This window comes from Triturus cristatus, chromosome 4_1 (genome assembly GCF_964204655.1).
Source record: "Triturus cristatus chromosome 4_1, aTriCri1.1, whole genome shotgun sequence".
Classification (NCBI taxonomy): Eukaryota; Metazoa; Chordata; class Amphibia; order Caudata; family Salamandridae; genus Triturus; species Triturus cristatus.
Window position 1 is genome coordinate 781798042 of NC_140585.1, and position 20055 is coordinate 781818096.

At 45.7% G+C, this 20055-nt stretch overlaps 1 protein-coding gene across 2 annotated transcripts in view; it reads left to right on the plus strand.

Annotated features, from left to right (window-relative positions):
• Positions 1-20055, plus strand: part of MON2 (MON2 regulator of endosome-to-Golgi trafficking) — a 1036128-nt gene that overhangs the window by 251532 nt on the left and 764541 nt on the right. For both annotated transcript variants that reach the window (XM_085653355.1, XM_085653354.1), the window contains exon 8: positions 8155-8349. In XM_085653355.1, coding sequence (XP_085509481.1) covers positions 8155-8349 — 195 coding nt within the window. The remainder of the gene's footprint in view (positions 1-8154; positions 8350-20055) is intronic.

Below are 20055 nucleotides of genomic sequence, written 5' to 3' on the forward strand. Positions count from 1 at the left end.
GGCTAATGAATTGATTTAAGAGGGAAAAACCATAACTAATACCTCTATACGCTGTGCCTTACACGCGGCAGACACAGCCTCCAGGGCCATCAACACTAGTGTCCTCCTCCGTCGCCACGCTTGGCTAAGAGTTTCAGGCTTTAAACCTGAGGTACAAGCCTCCATATTAAACCACCCATTTGATCAACAACATTTATTTGGTCCAAAGGTAGATGAGGTCCTCGAAGATGAAGAAAGACACAGATACGGTGAAATCTATGGGAGCCCTACAGTCACACCCTCCTAGGCGCTCCTTTCGCCGCTCTTCCTTTCGGGGCACGGGCAGAGGCTACTCCTCAGATAGCGCCTCCACGTCCTACAAATCCCCTCCTCAGTCCACCTTCACAAGGGGTTATCAAAGAGGCGGCTATAGAGGCAATAACAATAAAGGCAGAGGCAAAACAAATACCGCCCGCTCTGCCACACCGCCTACCCAATGACTTCCCCCTGCTCCCTCCAGACCATCCCACTCCAGTCGGGGGCAGGCTACAAAATTTCCTTCACGTCTGGGAGACCATCACCTCAGACAGATGGGTGACCCAAATTATTTGTTCAGGGTACTGCCTAGAATTAACATCTACCCCCTCCAAATATTCCACCCAGGCAACGCCCACTGTCACAAGAACATGCCACGTTCCTAAAACAGGAGGTAATCTCCCTCCTGCAAAAACAAGCCATAGAACAAGTCCCCGCCAATCAGCAAAATTTAGGGGTCTACTCCCTGTACTTTCTGATACCAAAAAGAGACGAGACTCTACGACCGATTTTAGATCTCAGGCCTCTAAACCCTTACATACATTCGGACCATTTCCACATGGTAACCCTTCAACAGGTTCTTCCGCTCCTCTCCCAGAACGACTTTCTCACCACACTGGACTTAAAAGACGCATACTTTCACATTCCGGTACACCATGCGCACAGAAAGTACCTCAGATTTGTAGTGGACGGGCAACACTACCAGTTCAGAGTGCTCCCGTTCGGGGTCACAACAGCACCAAGGGTATTCACCAAGTGCCTAGCAGTAGTGGCGGCACACCTCAGAAGACAGCACATTCACGTCTTCCCATATTTGGACGACTGGCTAATAAAAGCCACTTCCTACAACCAATGTGTACACCACACCGCCACTACAATCCAACTACTTCACCAGCTAGGTTTCACGGTGAACCACCAAACGTCCCAGCTGATACCATCCCACACAAAGCAATACCTCGGTGCCACCATAGACACCTCAAAAGCCATAGCCTATCCCAATCCTGCCAGGAATGCAAGCATCCAGGCTTTGCGTCAAAAATTCATACTTCAACACTCTCTCCCAGCAAGAGTGTTTATGCAACTAATAGGGATGATGGCCTCTTGCATTTTCATAGTACCTCATGCAAGACTCCAGATGCGTCCACTCCAGGAGTGCTTAGCACGCCAGTGGAACCAGGCCCAGGGGCAACTGACAGATCTGGTGTTGGTAGACGGTCGCACCCATCGCTCTCTGCAGTGGTGGAACACAACAAATCTTTCCAAAGGTTGACCGTTCCTGGACCCTGTTCCACAAATATCCTAACAGATGCATCGCTCTCCGGCTGGGGAGCTCATCTGTTACACCTCACAGTGCAGGGCACATGGACGCCGCAACAAAAGTTACTCCACATCAACCATCTGGAGTTACTGGCAATCTTTCTAGCCCTAAAATCCTTTTAGACGCAGATTTCAGGCAAGGCAGTCCTCATTCGCACAGACAACATGACTGCCATGTACTACATTCAAAAACAGGGGGGCACACACTCTCCACAGCTCTCTCAACTAGCACGGAGCATATGGAGATGGGCAATTCCGCAAAAAATCTTTCTCCTGGCCCAACATGTCCCAGGAGTCCAAAACACCATGGCAGATCTGCTCAGCAGACAAACGCAACAGATCCACGAATGGGAACTTCACCCACAGGTTCTTCACCCGTTCTTTCAGAAGTGGGGGCATCCTCAGATTCGCCACCCACGAAAACAAAAAATGCCCTAGCTTCGCCGCCAGATACCCACACCCATTGTCCAAAGGCAATGCGATATGGGTGAACTGGTCAGGCAAATTTGCGTACGCTTTTCCACCTCTCCCACTAATTCTATTAGTGGTGCGAAAGTTACAACAGCACTCCCTCACGCTCATCCTGGTAGCTCCAACATGGGCCAGACAACCGTGGTACACCACGCTGCTGGAACTCTGCGTAGTGCCACACCAAAAGTTACACCTTTCACCATGCCTTCTAACCCAGAACCATGGAGAGATCAGGCACCCGGACCCAGTTCAGCTCAACCTTGCGATCTGGCTCCTGAGATCCTAGAATTCGGATACCTTAACCTTCCCCCTGATTGCATGAACATTATCAGAGAAGCTAGACGCCCTACTACTAGGGCATGCTACGCTGCAAAGTAAAAAAGATTTGTTGTTTACTGCAATAACAACACAATCAACCCTCTAGATGTATCCATACAGCACATCATATGTTAATTGCTCCATCTACAAAGGTGTAACCTAGCATATACATCCATTCGGTTACACCTCGCAGCAATTGCTGCTTACCTACAGAACAGACAGCACCTATCACTTTTCAGGGTGCCTGCCATCAAAGCCTTCATGGAAGGCCTCAAAAGAGTATTTCCACCCAGAGTACCACCCTCACCTGTGTGGAACTTAAATATAATTCTCACAAGGCTAATGGGGCCGCCTTTCGAACCTTTGCATAAACGTGAACTGCAATTTCTCACATGGAAAACAGCCTTTCTGGTGGCCATCACTTCCCTTAGAAGGGTCAGTGAGATACAAGCACTCATTATACAGGAACCTTTTCTCCAAATGCACCAGAACAAGGTTGTACTCCGCACCAACCCAAAATTCCTACCCAAAGTCATTTCCCCCTTCCATCTAAACCAATCGGTAGAATTACCGTTTTTTTCTCACAACCTCAAACTGTTGCAGAAAGGGCTCTACACACACTAGTTGTTAAAAGGGCCTTATTTTACTATATCCAAAGAACACAACCTTTCAGAAAGACCAAATAGCTATTTGTCTTTTTCTCTCCACCACATAAAGGCAACCCCATCTCTAAATCAGGGATAGCTAGGTGGATTGTAAAATGCATACAGATTTGCTACCACAAAGCAAAACGAACGCTATCTGTTCCCCCTAAAGCCCACTCTACACGGAAGATAGGGGCTTCTATGGCTTTTCTAGGGAACATACCATTAGATGATATCTGCAAAGAAGCAACATGGTCAACACCGCACACTTTCACAAAACATTACTGTGTAGATGTGCAAACCAAGCAACAAGCTAGTGTGGGCCAGGCTGTACTAAAAACACTGTTCCAAACCACTGCAACGGATACCGGTGGTCGCCGCTAAGGTTGGGTACTGCTATATAGGGTACTGCTATATAGTCTATGCAAAAGTGTGTAATCTGCAGCTCATATGCCTCGAACGGAATATGCTACTTACCAGTATGCATCTGTTATTGGCATGTAGAGCTGCAGATCTACACGCGCCCACCCGCCTCCCCGGCTACCTGTATCCGTTCCAGTCTATCTTATTTAGATACAACACACATGGGTTTCTTTACTATTATTACTATGCTCCATTTTTCCCTGCTGGCGAAAAACAATCTGAGGATGGAGCCGAAGCCCATGCGCAATACGAACCAAAGGAGGAGTCACCGACCTCGTGACTTCCAAAGACTTTCCAAAAGGAAAAACAAACTGCAAACATCCGGGCCCAACACCAGATGGCGATCTATGCAAAAGTGTGTAGATCTGCAGCTCTACATGCCAAGAACAGATGCATACTGGTAAGTAGCATATTTCTTCTTCATGTGGCCGGATGTGGCGAGATGGCATTGATTGTTAGCAGGACAGGTCTATTAGAAGGAAGAACCAGGAATATCTATTCAAATCTAGTCAATAGACAAAATGTATTTGTGGTAAAAGATTTCACATTCTGGTAAAAAAAGAAAAAAGGCTGACATGTGGGCTCTCTGTGCCATGCATAGCACTTTTATGTAAATGTGTTGCTTTCTAGCCAATGCTAGGTGTGGCAGATCAGGACACATTATCATCATTTTTCAGTCTTGCAATGAGACAGAATGCTGCCCTTTAGATTGTTAATAATGTTTTTTTTAGTTTTCTAAATAAAGGTATTGCTTTAGTTCACACGCCATGAAATAAATTGTGATGCATTGACTAGATCATTCAAAAATGACAAAATGTTTCGCAACATCTTCAACTGATGGAAACAAAAGATGGCAGCAGAGTTGATGTACTAAAGGTGGGTCCTATTTTGAATTCCTGGAGATGTAAGCAAAAAACTGGGTTGTGAGATTCCACTAGAAAGCTGGTTCTCCTTGCCTTTGTAACCATTTAATTTCTAGACAGCACTTCACCCTGACACACTCCTAAATCTAAACTAAACAGACTCTGAGAGAGAAGCGTAAAGTTGACAACCTCAAGTCAAGCCAAAGCATGGTCTGGTATCAAGATGGCTACAGGTTTATGGTTGAAGTTAAAGGTTTATGTTAATATAGATCAGGGGGACCAATGATCCCTGGAAACTACACAATTAGTGGATTAGTCCATTGAAAAAGAAATAGATTGTTGGGAAAATGCTTGACGGGGTCCTGATGGAAATGATTTATAGTGTGAGAAGGCATGGCCATTATACCCCTTAATGCTAAGGGCCTGATCTAGATCTCAGTGGATGGGTTACTCCATCACAACGTGACAGATATCACGTTTGCTGAAATATAAATCCTATAAGAAATAATGGGATTTGTATTTCGGCTACCTGGATATCCGTCACCATGGTATAACCTGTCCGCCAAGATCTAAATTAGGCCCTTAAACGCTTTCATTCCTGATATATTAAGTTCATCAGAAAACGATAATTCTATGTATCTTGCTTTCCTTATCACCTATCAGTGGATCTAATAGTCCTCTAGCTACAGTCTCTAAGACCTTTTCTTTCCTTTAAGGAGAGTGATAAGCCCAATGAATTCCAGTTAATGGGGTAGTACCTTGAAGAATAAGGTGCTGGGGGAACTTCTAATTGCCCCTTGAAATAAACAATTGGCGTTGGACCAACACAGACTCCATTGTACCTGCGCACACTAATTGGTCTATGAGGATATTAAACCTTGCTGTGTTGAATGTCAGTAAGGGGTATATTAAAATGGAGGTGATTACTATTGGTTTTGTAATCATTACTGCTGTAAAAATGTGTTTACTGCCACTTGCTAACTCTGAACCAGCTACCAGTGGATGTATATATTCTGTAGCTTTAACGAAGTCTCTAAGACGTTTTATTAGTGTTTATTCAAGCAATTTTACCCTGAAATTGCCAGTAATGGTAGACCAAAGTTAGACTTTTGAAAAAAGTGTTTTACTTACTGCATGCTTCGAGGGGGTCAGGGTTACATCATTTACAATGAGGTCCTGATAATAAAAATAGAAGTCATTTTGCAAATAGGAGCCATTACTGCCAAATCCAATGATTTTAAGATCTCAGTTTGAAGATTGCACTGTGATCCAGATTTCATAATTTCACAACAGTTATGAAATTCTCCTCATAGAGGTGGTCTGTAGAGGAGGGGTTGATGCAGTGTGACAGTGATCAATTCTGAAACTTCTAACTTCTTAGTGGGAAGGCCTTCTCATAGTGAACATTTCTATTCCCACATAACTATAGGTTAAATGGCTCTTGTGTCTAAGAGAATTATCCGTTTTAGCTGAAAATCTCTGATAATGGTCTGTCTAGTGGACTAATAGAAGTTCGCTTCAGTGGAACCAGTCACCTGCCAGACTATGGATGAGCAGATTTTCTTTATTGAGTTCTATAAAGACTACTTAGAACTATATAGTTTTGGGGAATTTAGCATGCAAGATACTTTTCTTTGGATTTGTTTTTCTTTGTATTATGATGTTATTTTAACTGCTCATAGATGGTTCATATAACCCTAACATGTATTTTGGTTGCACATGTACATAGTTGGTAAACAGTGTTTTTTCTTTTACACTAGAATCTGCTAAAGTTTAATTAAAAAAAAAAGTAAGTAGATTAGCGGACAAAGCTAATTTAGCCTATTAATATACTTTTACAGGTCAGTCACTCTCCTACCTCACTGCATAATGTTCGGATTGGTATAATTAGATTCATAGTGGCAGACATGTGGTTTTGAAGGTTCCTTAACTGGGAAAAATAGATCTTAAGAAGATTTTGAGATTCAGGTAAAGTTCCATTGTTTGTTAGGGCTCTGGTGTTTAGGTTGCGCTCTATTTTTCTGACATTTCTGCTTGTCACATAAAATCTGTGATTGGTGCTTCGTTAATGTAGCTTTTTCCTTCATTTACTTTTAGCTTAGTATTTAGGAAGCCATTAAGTGGTTACTGGTTAAAAAGGTTCAATGTGGCCATTGCTAGGCTTATGGCTTCAATATTGGCTCTCTTTCTTTGAATTTGTCAATAGTGTGTAAAGGTAAAGGTTGCAGGCTCAATCACCCTCTTGGGTTATATATGCATATCAATGCCATCTCTTGGAGCTATGTCTAATCTCTGACTCATGATATAGTGGAGGATACATAAAATGAGGGTACATAAAATGCTTTCCACGTAAACAAAGAAAAGCTATCCTGACATGACAAATGCACCCAACGTTCCCCTAATTTGCCACTATTTGCTCCCATTGTACCGCTGTGCCATTATTTTGTAAGCCACATGGTATTGATACCAGCAGTGTAACCTGTCTCGTCGTCAAAAGGAATGTGAATTTATCTTTCACGTTTACTTGTAAGTTTTGCTTTATGGTGTGTGTGTAGGATTCCACTCTTAAATCGTACATCTTGATGGATCAATGTTTATCGTTGAGCTCTATGGCATTAGACAAACTGTGAACAGCTTTACAGTGGTGTGATATTTGTCCAGGAGCCTAAGTGTGGCTGGTTCTATGAAAAATGCTTAATGGAATCTGAATTCATAATATGCAAGCAGCTGTTCCATGTCAACTATGGGGTTTAAATGATTTGCAACACATCTCACCATAAGTTTTCATAACCAGGGAAGATTTGATGCTGCTGGTTCAAAATAGTTTTTGTTTGTTTTGTTATTATGCAAATGATTTGGCCAATTTTTCAAGTATGGAAAGGTTCCCCAAGGTAGACATTCAATTATTAAAGCCCAACAGACTGTTCTAAAATATTCTTATTAGGTTATACAATAAAAAAACAAACTTTGTTATGCTGGGGAACTTAAAGACAGTGGGGAAAAAACTGCACAATAGAATGGAGTATAGTGGTTGCAAATACTAATGTTAATAATGTTTCAGAAAATGAATAGTTTTTGAAAATAGCAATTCTGCCCCTCGTAAAAACTTAAGGGGAATGTGACAAGGACTTTGATGTAAAAAGCTCCTTCTAGAAAATATAGGGCGAAGTGCCAGGATATAGGGCTATGACAGAACAAACGAAACCATGCACAAACCAGGAATTATGGCAAGTGTGGGTGGCGTAGGTTAAAGAAGGGACAAAGAAACTTCTACTGCATTCCGGAAGAGTAATAGCACCACAGGTCACCGCCATTCTGCATGTTCTTTCAGTAAACAGAAACCCCAATCAGTGAAGTTGCAGAAGATAAAAAACGGTCTCAGGATCACAAACAGACAAAATTGGTTTTATGGGGAAAAAAACACCTTGCCTGAAGGAACTCCTAAACACGTTTTTTATTTCTGCAACCGTAGGGAGAGATAGTAACCTCAGGACTTTAGAAGGAACTAATTTTTACTTCATCCATGTTAGTCCTTCCAGGTGCCCTCCTGTAGAACTACTTGGAGTATGTGATATAGAATGTCTCTTGTTAATGGGAGCATTGAGGTGATTGGTATGAGAAAGAGCTTGAAGGATAGGAGTAGTCTCCACCTTCTTTTACTTCATTTGTCATCATCAACAGGCAAAATATGTATACTGTCTCAATTTTGATTTCTAGAACGAGTTGGAGCATGTTAGTGATTTATGAATTGAGTTCACTGTCTTGTTTATTCTTTTAATTTTGACCATTATCTAACACTTTGTTTTCTTTTTCTGTGGTTATAGCATCAAGAATTTAGTTTCCTCCTTAAGGAAAGAGTGTGTCCTTTGGTGATTAAACTGTTCTCACCAAACATAAAATTCAGACAGGGATCCACTTCCACTTCCTCACCAGCGCCAGTCGAAAAACCTTATTTCCCGATTTGCATGCGTCTGCTGAGAGTGGTGTCTGTTCTGATCAAACAATTCTATGGCCTTTTGGTAAGATTCTTTTTTTTGTATGAAGTTTAAGTTTGAAATGTTAAGTCTTACACTTTATTGGTTGTGATTTTAGAACTTTATGGAAAAACACATGTATGGATCTTGAGGATAAATATATTTGTAACAATTTGCAACCTAGGTCCTAATGTACAGTGAACATTTAAACTCATCTATGTTAAGTGAGTGAGGCATAAGTTCTTTATCCTTTTTTGTCATCTTTGCATATTCAAAATGTGTGTTCAGGTTCAGTAATTTTAAGCCTATAGCACCTTTTTTACTTTTGCAAAATAATAATCATATTTTAAGTAACAGTAAACAACAGTGATTTCTCAAAAGAAATGCAGTTACTCATGTGACATTTGAGGGCTTCACAGAGTCCTAATTACATTTCGTGAATGTGGTGCAGTATGGAAATACTGTGTTTAACTCCTAAATAAATACTGCACGATTTGGTGTTACCATAATACGTGACTCACATTACCACCAAATTAATACTTCAAGGAAATGTTGCCGCTCGTTAGGAAGAAGCTCATGGTGCAATACGCTTTGGATCTTATTTCTGTAATATACTTACCAGCAAGCTGTGAATCCAAAACATGCAGAATAATTATTCAAAAGGATCGTTACCTTTTAAGGCATACCCACCTCAATAGGAGATAGATATTGAACACAATACCTACCAATAAAACCTTCGTAGACACTGTAAAATGTGCTCACATAGCAGAACCGCATATGTTGCCACCACCAAATTCTGCCCCCATATTGCATTTGAAATGCAGTAGCCAGTCCTCCAAAGTATTATGGACCTCCAGGATCCACTTCAAATAAACCTGAATGTGTGTCAGGAGAACCCCCAAAAATTGTTTGCCTGAATAGCAACTGTATTGTGAACAATTTGTTAAATATCAAATATCAAACTAAACAAAAGGTATTTAAAAGGAAAGCAGAATCATGTACTTTAGAAGTGCACTTTCAAGATTTTAAATTGAATTTCTACGACCTGGGCTGACTGCATGATAGAAGGATTGGTAATAGCAATTAACTGAAAAACTAGAGATTTTTTAATGTATACCACTGTTGGTTATGAATGCAACAATCTGATAACTGGCTCCTTTGTAACATGTACATTCAAATAAATGTGGTTCACTTGGGACGGTGATCCCGTAATCCCATAATTTGATATTATGTATTACTTTGTGACATGGATGCCTCAGGAATCTTGCTTCTTACAGCCAAAGAAGGATCTTTGAATCAGGAGCATTGCAAACTTACTGTCTAAGCTCAACTAATGTTGCCCTTTCCCACACTTAATAGTTCTGGGCATAAAATTGCACACTAGGGTTAAAACCAATGAGGCCATATAACAAGAGCTCCAGCATGACAATGGTAGTGTTTAGGTCTTGCCTGAGCCAGCCCGCATGCGCTGGTCTGCGAGGCATTTAGTAACGGCTTTTAAACTCCAAACACACGCTTGTGCATGTGCTTTTTTTTAACTTCACTTACTATTGGGCTTTGCATGCGCCTTTCTAAGAAAGACAGCACGCAATTGGCCCAAGGCGGGTGCATGTCCCGCCTTCTCTGTTTTCTGGCCTAGGGTGCTCGGGAGCGAGCTTCAGTTCCATCTGTTTCCAATTATCGCGCCTGTATATTGGAAATAGATGGCGGTTTTGTTGGTCCTGGTGCACTTTAAACGCTGTGCTATCACTTTTTGGGAAGCAGTCATTACGCGTCCTTCCAGTAAGAGGCCGTATTATAGCATGGAGAGCCGACACCGTCTATTTTTTGCTGACTTCGTCCGTTTGTGGCGCACACGTGAAAGTCCCTCTCTTCTCTCACTCTCAGCCCGCTGCGAGAGTGAAACCCGCGGCACCAGCCAGTGCTTTCCTCTAGAATGAGCTCCGGAGCACGGTGAAAAGTGACACGCACGGCCCTGCGCTTCAGCTCCCACTGACAGGCCGAGGGGAGGGGGCCCGTCGGAGCTCTTTGGAATGTGCTGAGAGCTTTTTTTTCCCATTTCCCTCCAGTCCTGCTCATCTTGCAGTCCGAGCAGCAGGGCGATCCCCACCCACACTGGTGACCAGTGTCCGCGCGCTGCCGCGCAAGCTCGGAGCCGGGGCACGGGGCAGTGCGAACGGGCGCCTTTCCTCCGCACAATCTGACAGAATCAGAGAGGCGAGAAATGGGAGGAGGCTTGGGCGGCTGCTGATCCCCGGCCAGAACCGCCTAGAGCGAAGGATTACCGCGGCTGGAAGGGAGCTCGCCTGCTCCTCTGGGATTACAAAGTATCTAACTAGTGCCGGAAAAGGCCACTTTCAAGGTACCTTTTGCATGGCACTTTGATTTCCATGTGCATGCGTGAGCCCGGGCTTTGCACTCCTAACTCAAAGTTCCTCAACATGTTTATCACTGGTGGGTCGTGTAATCTGATCTCTTCGCAAGTGTGCGTGTGTTTGTACCAATGTGAAGGGGAGGCGGAGGAAGCCAGCGAGGGCAGCCCCAAGCGAAAAACTTAAAACACTATTCTGGGTTCATGTTTTCCCAGTCAGAAAAAGCTTATAAACTTTCCTGGATAACTGCACCGCGTGGTATATGCGCTATTTAAGTGTTTGTGGATTTGTGCCTTTAGAGTTTGGCAGGAGAGGTGCTTTTTGGCATGCCACACCGGCAGACAGCGGTAAGAGAGGCGGCAGAATGAAAAGAGGCAGTGGTTAACTAAATAGTTTAATTGCTTAGAGACCAGACTGGTTGGAGATGGTTTAATTAAAAATCTGCACAGCCGTAGGCGCTTTAAGAGACAAGAGCTTTTGTTTCACAGAAGCGCTGTTAAGACATCAGTGAACCTCTCCATAAAGCGCGGTTTCCCATGCAGTCCTAGGCGCTTTAAATGTGTTTGGGTTTAAGATCATTGTGACTATCCTTGCGTATGTGTATTGTCTTCCATGCAGCCTTGTGGTTTAGTGGCAGGCTTCTGGGCACTGTTAAATAACTTCTGGGAGAGTTCTGCTGCTGGGTGAGTTGTGAGTGGTCTGTGAGGAGTGGACAGTAAGAACTCTTTCGATTTCCAGGGAACATTTTCAGACTTCTATTCTCAGCTGTGTCGGTCCTTGTTTTCTATGCTGTCCCGTGCATTGTCTCTGCACTTTCCCGGTAAGTGAGAACTCCATGTGCGTTGCTCACTTACAGCCATATTATGGATTTCATGCCATTTATTTCACAAATATCGCTTCTTTATTCCGTCTCTGCAGCTGTTCTAAATATACACTTGAATCCGCTCGATTCTCTGAAGACTTTGCAGCGCATTAACTACTTTCTGAATATACACTCACAATACAGTTAAAAAGTGCTGTACACGTGTTGATAACATAGCATAACGTACATGTTTGTCACATACACAACAGAAAAGGAGCTGAGATGAAGACCCTTCTATGGTTTTGCATCCCTTCAGTTCGAATGTACATATGGCTCAATGTCACATGTTTTCGAATCTTCTACTGTCCTTTAATCAGTAATTAATGTAATCAGGTGTTAGTGCTATTGGCTGAATGGAGTCAAACCAATCTTCTCCTTTCCAGAACGCACCTATTTCTTAAATTAAATTACAAGGCTGGAAAACTGGTGACCCGTTGACAGGACGTCATCTGGGCATACTAAACAAATTACATTACAGATCGCTGCATTTCTGCTTGTCTAGGTCAGTTCTTAACCGATTTATCCAGAATGGACTGGAAGTTCATGCCCACAGGGCGACCGTAACAAAAAGAAACTTTAATTGTCAATGCTCTAGCGGAATGAATATACGAGAGGTCAATATTTCTGTAAACTACATTTTCCAAGACATTGCAATGGTAGCAGTGCTAACCCAAGTACAGTGGATGAAACAATGTATTTGTTTAGGATACTGTACATCAATCGATATTTGACACAATAGTGTTCCAACGCATTTGGTTGCACTGTCCACACCTCTCGCTAAACCAGGCTCAGTGCTTTAAACGAGATGTTACTGTCCGGTACTGAGTACTGGCACTTTTTCATTTTGAGAGGGAGAGTACCAGCACTTCTCCAGAGAAATGTAATGCATTTTAATTGGAGAGCACCAGCACTTCTCAGAAACAAGCAGTTACTCTGGCACAGAGTACCTGTACTTCTATTTTTCCGTTTCAAGCACTGGCCAGGCTGTTAACCAAGGTCCAGCCGCTTTCAAGTCAGATGTCAGTCCCTCACCACCTTTTTTTTTTTTTGAAACATTTTTTTATTGTTTTCAAGACAACAATGCAATACAAACCCCTCCACCCCCACCGTCGAAAGGAGAGCGTTACATTTATCAGTGTCGCCAAATGTCCAGGAGCTTAATCCTCCTTCCCAGGTGGTCCCTCCCCCCCCCCCCTCCCACCCCATGTCAGTGTGCCCCCCTCTGCCGTCTCCACTCCTGATGTACCCTTCCCCGACAATGAATCATGTACGGGTGCTCATCCGTCCCTAGGAAACCCAGGCTTCCCACACATCCCGCTACTTCTAAAACGTCCAGCACTCACCATTACTCCTCCTCTACTCCCCACCCACCGCGTCCTCCTGCCTGTCAGATGTGCTCCCCGCTTCCCCCGCGCCAGACATCTGCCCCTGAAGTTCCACCACCAGCGCCTCCCACGCTCGGGCCGTCGCCAGGGCCTTCTCATCGTCCCTCCGGAGGGCCAACTGCAACCGGAGGGCACCCTCCGCTCCAGCCCATCTCGCAAACGCCACCCTCCACCTCAAGAAACTAGGCCCCGCCCGGGATTTCCAGTGCATAGTCAGTTCCCTCTTGGCCATAATCAACCCTAAATCGTAGAACTGACTGGTAACCTTCGTCCGTCGGGTGTGGGGAAACCAAAGTAACAAGCAAGCCCCCATTTCCGGAGCAATAGAACGGTCTGTCACCTGATTCAGGCAATCCACAACATCTGCCCAATAGTCACCCAACTGCACGCAGGACCAAAACATATGGCGGAAATCAGCCCCCTCTCCCCCACACCGCGGGCACTGGGAGTGAGCACCCCCAAAATATTGCAATAGGTTGACCGGTGTCAGATAAGCCCTGTGCAGCGTAAAAAACTGAACCAACTGAAACCGGGCATTCTGCGTTCCCTTCCAGGCCCTCCGCACCAGCGTGGACCACGTGGTCTCGGGGATCAATTTCCCAAGGTCCGCTTCCCACTTACCCCTCAACACGGCCAGGGGTTGCAGGCCTTCTGTCGACAGCCTGCGGTAGAGGCAAGTAATGGCCTTGGCCGTCCCCGCCGCCATCACTACATATTGGCAACCCGCGGCGACCGGCGGCTCCGAGAGCCCCATTGTCCAATGCCTCTGGAGGCTCGCGAGAACGGCCGCGTGGAGTAAATAGTCCCCCCGCGGCAGTCCATAAGAGTCCTGCAAGTCCTGGAAGGGCAACAGCACCCCGTCCCTAAATAAATCGCCTACCACCTGCACGCCCAGCTCCTCCCAAACTGCCAGTCCAGACCAATCGCCCCCATGCGGGAGCGCCGTACACATTCCCAAAGGGATCTCCGGGGCATAGGGGTGAGCCACGGCGGTCCTCCTCTGGCACCCGTTCCAGCACAACCGGAGGGTACGCTCCTCCAGAGTAAGCTGGGCAAGGTCCAACCGCTGTTGAAGGACTATAAAGGTGAGCACATGCCGCGGGATTAACCTACCCTGTGGGCCGTCCGGACCTCTATACTCCCTGGCCACCGCCTGCGTGAGCCATTGAAGCTGGGCCGCCAGGTAGTACCATTCAAAGTCCGGGGCTGCCAGTCCCCCCTCCGCTCTCGGCTGCCGCAATGTGGTCAACGCCACCCGCCGACCTTCCCGAGCCCCAAATGAAGCTCGTAGATAGTGCTCGAAGCCGCGCGAAAATCGATGCAGGTACCCATATGGGCAGGGTGCGAAAGAAGTAGAGGAGGCGTGGCAACGCCACCATCTTCAACAGCGCTACTCTCCCAGCGCACGAAAGCGGGAGCGTGCTCCAGAAACCCATACTACCACGCAAACCACGAATGGCTCTGCCAATATTCCCCTCCAGCAAATCAGGCTGGGTGTGATAAATATTAACCCCCAAATATCGCAGGCAGCTCCCTTCCCATCGGAGCACTCCCAGCGACTGGGGGGCCTGCCACCCGGTAACAGCGGAAACAAGCAGTCAGTCCCTCACCACATACCGTCACTTCTGCATAAGACTATCAATTTAAGAGTAGTAGCAGACACGGAGGCACATACTTTTGTCCATAAAACTCCATCTCCTTCCTGTATCTCTGCCTTTGTTGTGGAGAAGGAACCAGTTTATATGGCACCAAATGTCCTTGTGCTGTTCTGAACAGTAAACAGACCTGCGAAGCAATAAAACATTGACAAAGTTCTACCTGATAATCATGATTAGCACAAATAATTGCGTTGAAATTGAAAGATGTTCTTGCAACCTTTTAATGAGAAAAAGAAGTCTGCAGGACTGCTCAATGAGTTTGCACTCCATGAGATTGGCGGTGAAGTATAGCCTTCCATCTTCCTGAGGTCATTACATTCAGTAGCATTAAAGTGGGTAATAGTAACACTTGTTATTTACAGCGCCTGAAACCCAAAGAAGTCTGGTGTGTAAATGTGGCAGTGAAATTTCACAACCGGGAGTAGATAATCACACATGAATATGGTACCACACAGGAACTTCAAAATTACACCCTTAAAGCCCCAAAGATCAATTGCTGCAAGTGTACATTTGTTTAAAAGTTGTTGACTTAGCATAGCGGGTTAGTCTACTGTACATATCTGTGTGAAACAGCGTGCCCGCAGGATTTGTTCTTGTGACACAGATAGATGGATTTATCCATCCTGATCTCCCGCAGCTGCCTCGCTACCCTCCCCTCCTAACACTCTGGTATGGCCTTGAATAGGCCAGAGCGTAATAGAAAAACACAAAAATATGTATTTAATATATAATGTGACCAGTTTAATTTGCTTACTTGGTAACTATTGTCATGTGTAGCTCTATGAACCTGGAAAGCTGTGACAATAATCCAAATAAAACACATGTTCACTATCCCAGCCTTTAGATCATATGCAAAAGTAACAAGTATCTTTTCCATTGTCTTCTAAGCAGCGGTTGGTCTGCTGCAGGCCAACACAAATGTTGTGTGGTCCTCCTGCCTGCAAGCCCCAAGAATTTTATGGCTTCTCAAAGAGTGACCAGTAATGCATCCCGCTTGTAATCCTGAGTCAGGAAGGATCTCCCTGAAGTGGGGTATAAGTAGAACAAGCATTGGCATAGGCAATAGGTCTCGGCTTTGGGATCTTATAAGTGTTTAGTTATCCAGCACAATATCCTTGGTGCAAGAACATCAACTGTTGCATGGCTAAACACTTATAAGGTCCCAAAGGCGAGACCTATTGGCTATGCCAATGCTTGTTATGCCTGGCTATGATGTGTAAGTGCGTATCTAAGCTTCCCTCATAGTATAACAGCAGTTCCCCACCCCCTGTGAAGCCGCAGCCCCCTGAAGCTGAAACCTCTACAGTTCTTAGTACACACACTGGTGAGATATTCTAGAAATGCCTCCTGTGGTCTCTCCTGTGTGGGCGAAAATTCTAAAAAGTAATATTATTTGACTTTAATTGGGATTAAGGAGATGCAATTTAAGTGTTAGCATTGTGTTTTAACATGCTGAAAGGCCTAATTTTGCCTGAGTGGGCCTCCATTGTGTTTTTGTTTCATATTGTGTAGCACCGCTGGCTGAATTTTAATAGTTCTTTCTTTTTCTCGGTCTATGCCTGTGCACTAAGAGCCTCAGATATGATCTTCACTAATGTATTAAATATACAAAATTGAAATAGCTTAACAATCTTGCTGCTCCTTTGCTCTATAACATTGATAAAAATGCATTATTTTGTGTTCCTCCTTCTCATTCTTTTGACATGAGGCGTCGCTGATCTGACAATATAGGATCGCCCTTATCTGCATATAGCGCAGTAGTTGGCCCCAGATAGGTCATACTTCCCTTGAAATTCTTCAAAGGTCAGGCATTACCGTTGATTTCTTAGGTCTCTGAGTTTTGAGATACCCAGTAAGTCCCATTACCGGTATCCTGCCACCCCAGGCAGTTCTGTCAGAACAGTGGATTCCCACAGTGGGTTCTTGATAGTCCACTTGTTTACCCAGCCCATTTTACGCAGTGCCCGCTTCCATATCCAGACCACCACCGCTATGAGCTCTGGAAGGTGCCTGTGCAACCACCACTCGTAACCCCCTCACTCACATTGCCTGTCAGTCTGCCAAAAGGGATGGTTACATTTGGTCTGCGAAGGACATTCATTAACCACAAGTAGTTGGGCCTCCCAATAGTGAAGGCGGTGGTCAGGGAGCTTTGGTGATTAAACTGTTCTCCCGAAACATAAAATTCAGACAGGGATCCACCTCCACTTCCTCGCCAGCGCCAATTGAATAACCCTATTTCCTGATTTGCATGCGTCTCCTGATTCGTGATTCCCCAGTTCGGCATCCACTGACTGAAAGAAGTGGTCAGGGATCTTGAATGATGCATTTTACCAGACCTAGAGGAACTTCGGAAGGTATATCATTTTAAATAGGGCTGCTCTGCCCAGTAGTGAGAGTGATAGGCGGTGCCAGTGTTTCACAAGCTTCACAAAACTTTGCCAGAATCCGTCCTATGTTTCTCACATGAAATAAATTTTGGTCGGTTGTCACATAGGTACCCAGGTTGGTTAACTCGGCCTCCTCCTACATCAGTGGACAAAACCACCCAGCATGTGGCTGCCAGGGTTTGATGAGGTATGTTCTAGAATCCCCTAGTTGATCCTAATGCCTGAAAAGGAGCTGAGGACCCAAAGAATCTTCAGAATTTGTGGAAGGAGGTCATGCTCGTCTGCCAGATAGAGCAAAATGTCGTCAGCGTAGAGCGAAATAACGTTTTCCCAGTCGCTGTCCCATAGAAGTCCTCTCAGCAATGCACCCCCTGACACAGTTCGCCTATGGCTCCATAGCCACCGCAAATAGCAGGGCGATAGGAGGTAACCCTGCCTAAATCAAACTCCTAGCAAGTCCCGTAGACTCTAACCCTTGCTGTTGGAAAACAGTGGAGTAGGTGCACCGAATCCAGGAATGAGGGCTCGAAATCCATTTTCTCCAGGAGGTTCATAAAGTAGAGCCATTCCATAGAGTTGAATGCCTGCTCAGCGGCCAGGACCAGCATTACAGCCAGTTCCCTCATCATGTGTCTACGATTAATGCAGCCAGATGGAACATTAACGCTATAGTTTACATTCTTTTTCAATATTTGCCTGTTTGCACAGAAGTATCGAGTGGTGATGTATGCAAAATTATTAGACATTCTAAAATATTTTGTTCCGAAATCTGTCTAGTTTCAGCTTGTACAGATGTTTTGGGTGTCATGAGCCATAGTTTTACCTTCACTTTTATAATTTCAGATATCCGTGTATGTAGGAGAGTAGGGTCTGCTATCCTATGGTCACCCCAAATTTTTGCTTTTTGCTTCACTGGTTTTTGACATATTGAGGCTGTGGGCCTGCTAATCAGACCCCCAGCCTGCTGTTCTCTCTAACTAAATTGACACTATGCACCCTAGATGCATAACCAATTGGAATTGGATCACCCTGTGAGCCCCTGTACCAGTGTACACTAGGTACCCAGGGCATTGGTGCATCTAAGGCCTACCAGGGGCTGAAGCATGTATTGTGCCACCCCTGGCCTGGCCTAACAAATTTGACACAACTGGCTGATCACTCAGCTGGGGTAAGTTGGTGTAACCACATCTTACTTAGGTGTAGTATACCTATACCTAACCTTAAATGGGACACATGTTAACCTATAAGTCACTCCTATGGCAGGCCTTAACAATCCTGAAGGCAGAGTGCTTGGTTCCATGTGAGATGGTGCTCTGGCATGAGCTGAGCCTAAATGCTATCTTTGGTTTGGCTTTATCAAAACATGTCGAGTAAGGTGTCATACGAATTGGAATACTAACCCCTCGCCAATTCTGGCGACGGGGTTAGCATTCCACCCTTCTAGAGGGGCACGACATGTACAGTACCTGAAACCCGGGTAAAATCAGACATAGCCTCAGCTCCACAAAATGGATGCTGCCACCACAGACACAAGTCTGCCCTCCTGCTGCTGGGAGTCCTTCCAGCTTGGGAGACGTGGACAAAGGGTTTCCTGCCAGGGGAGGTGCGAGCACCACCCCAGACAGGATTTTGTGTATTGGTCAGGTAGGGCTTGAAAGGAATCAGACATGCCTGAGGCTCACAAGGAGCCTCGGTGCATATGCCAGTTCAAACCGGTCCTGGGGCACACCAGCCCCGGACCTGGGGCGAGCTGGACAAAGGATTGGGGGTGTAACCACCCCCCTTCCTGGTCCCACCCTTAGGGAGGGACCTAGCAGGTAGTCCGGCCCCTAGAATCCGCTTAAAGGTAGGAGCTGTGTCCTAAGACTTCAGACATCCTGGAATCAACTTACTACAAAGAAGAAGACGGGAACTTCGACGCTCTGCTGCACTGAGGACTGAAGGAAATCTCCCCTATGGTCAGGGAGTGACCATCTTCCTAACGCAAGCACCAACCAGCTATCCAACGTCTGCTTTGCCGCCGCCTCCCGCCGGAGCCCGAGCCCAGAGCCCGACAAGACCTGAACCTCCAGACCTCTCACAGCCCGATCCACAGTCCCTGCAAAGAAGGAACCCGTGGAGGCACCGAGACACGTGGAGCCAGCCATCTTGGAAGACCGACGACAAGCTGCAAGCACAACGACAGAGGCTCCCTCCAAGTTGTGCTTTGGGTCCTGAGAAGCCCAACCACCGAGCAGCATCTGCACCAAAGGTGAGCCCTCCAGCATCTCCACGATCTGCGTGGGGCCCCTCTGCACTTTGCATCTCGACGCGCCTGCCCGGTCCCTGGCCCGTTGGCTAGTGGCCATTTTGGCGACCTATTTTGAAATCAACGACGCTGGTCTGGTTGCTCCAGACTGGCCCTAGCTGCCCTCCAGAAGAGCAGCCCCTCTGACCTTGCTGGTCAGAACAATCAGCTTTCCTCTCTTTCCACGACTCCTGCCTTTGCCAAGGCTTGTTTGCTTCTTTCGAGTCGCCGACACCGCCGACAGCGAGAGCCTGCGTGGGACAGCTCGTGACTCGACTCCTGGACGTCGTCGACCTCCAGGGACCACGTGGCTGCGGAGACAAGCTACACCTAACCACCTGTTTGCACCCGACATCGCCTGGTACCTACCTGGTGCCACGCCGGTCACTGGCTAGTGACTGTGAACACTGTCCCCTCTGCTTTCAGGTCTTCTACAACTCGATCCACTCTTGGATCCACCGCATCTCTTCTGGACCGACCGCCTGCAGCATCTTTGTCATCAGGCTCCATTGAATCGATAGAAGAAACCCGACGCACTTCGAGACCTATGCACCCGCTTCCTGTGGGTGAGGTAAAGCTGGCACTCCGGTGCCCAAGTGTAGAGAAACATCTCTAGTGTCTGTGTTTTGAATCTTAAGATCGTAGTCCATCCAGAAGACCCTTTCTGCAGTAACTTTTAAACTTTTACGCACCCATTGAAAACCTATGGGAGCTCGCGTGTAACTTTCCTCACTGCACACGCGACCCGTGGACCTCCTGGTCACTAACTGAAGTTAGCTCCTTGTAGGCCCAGCGAT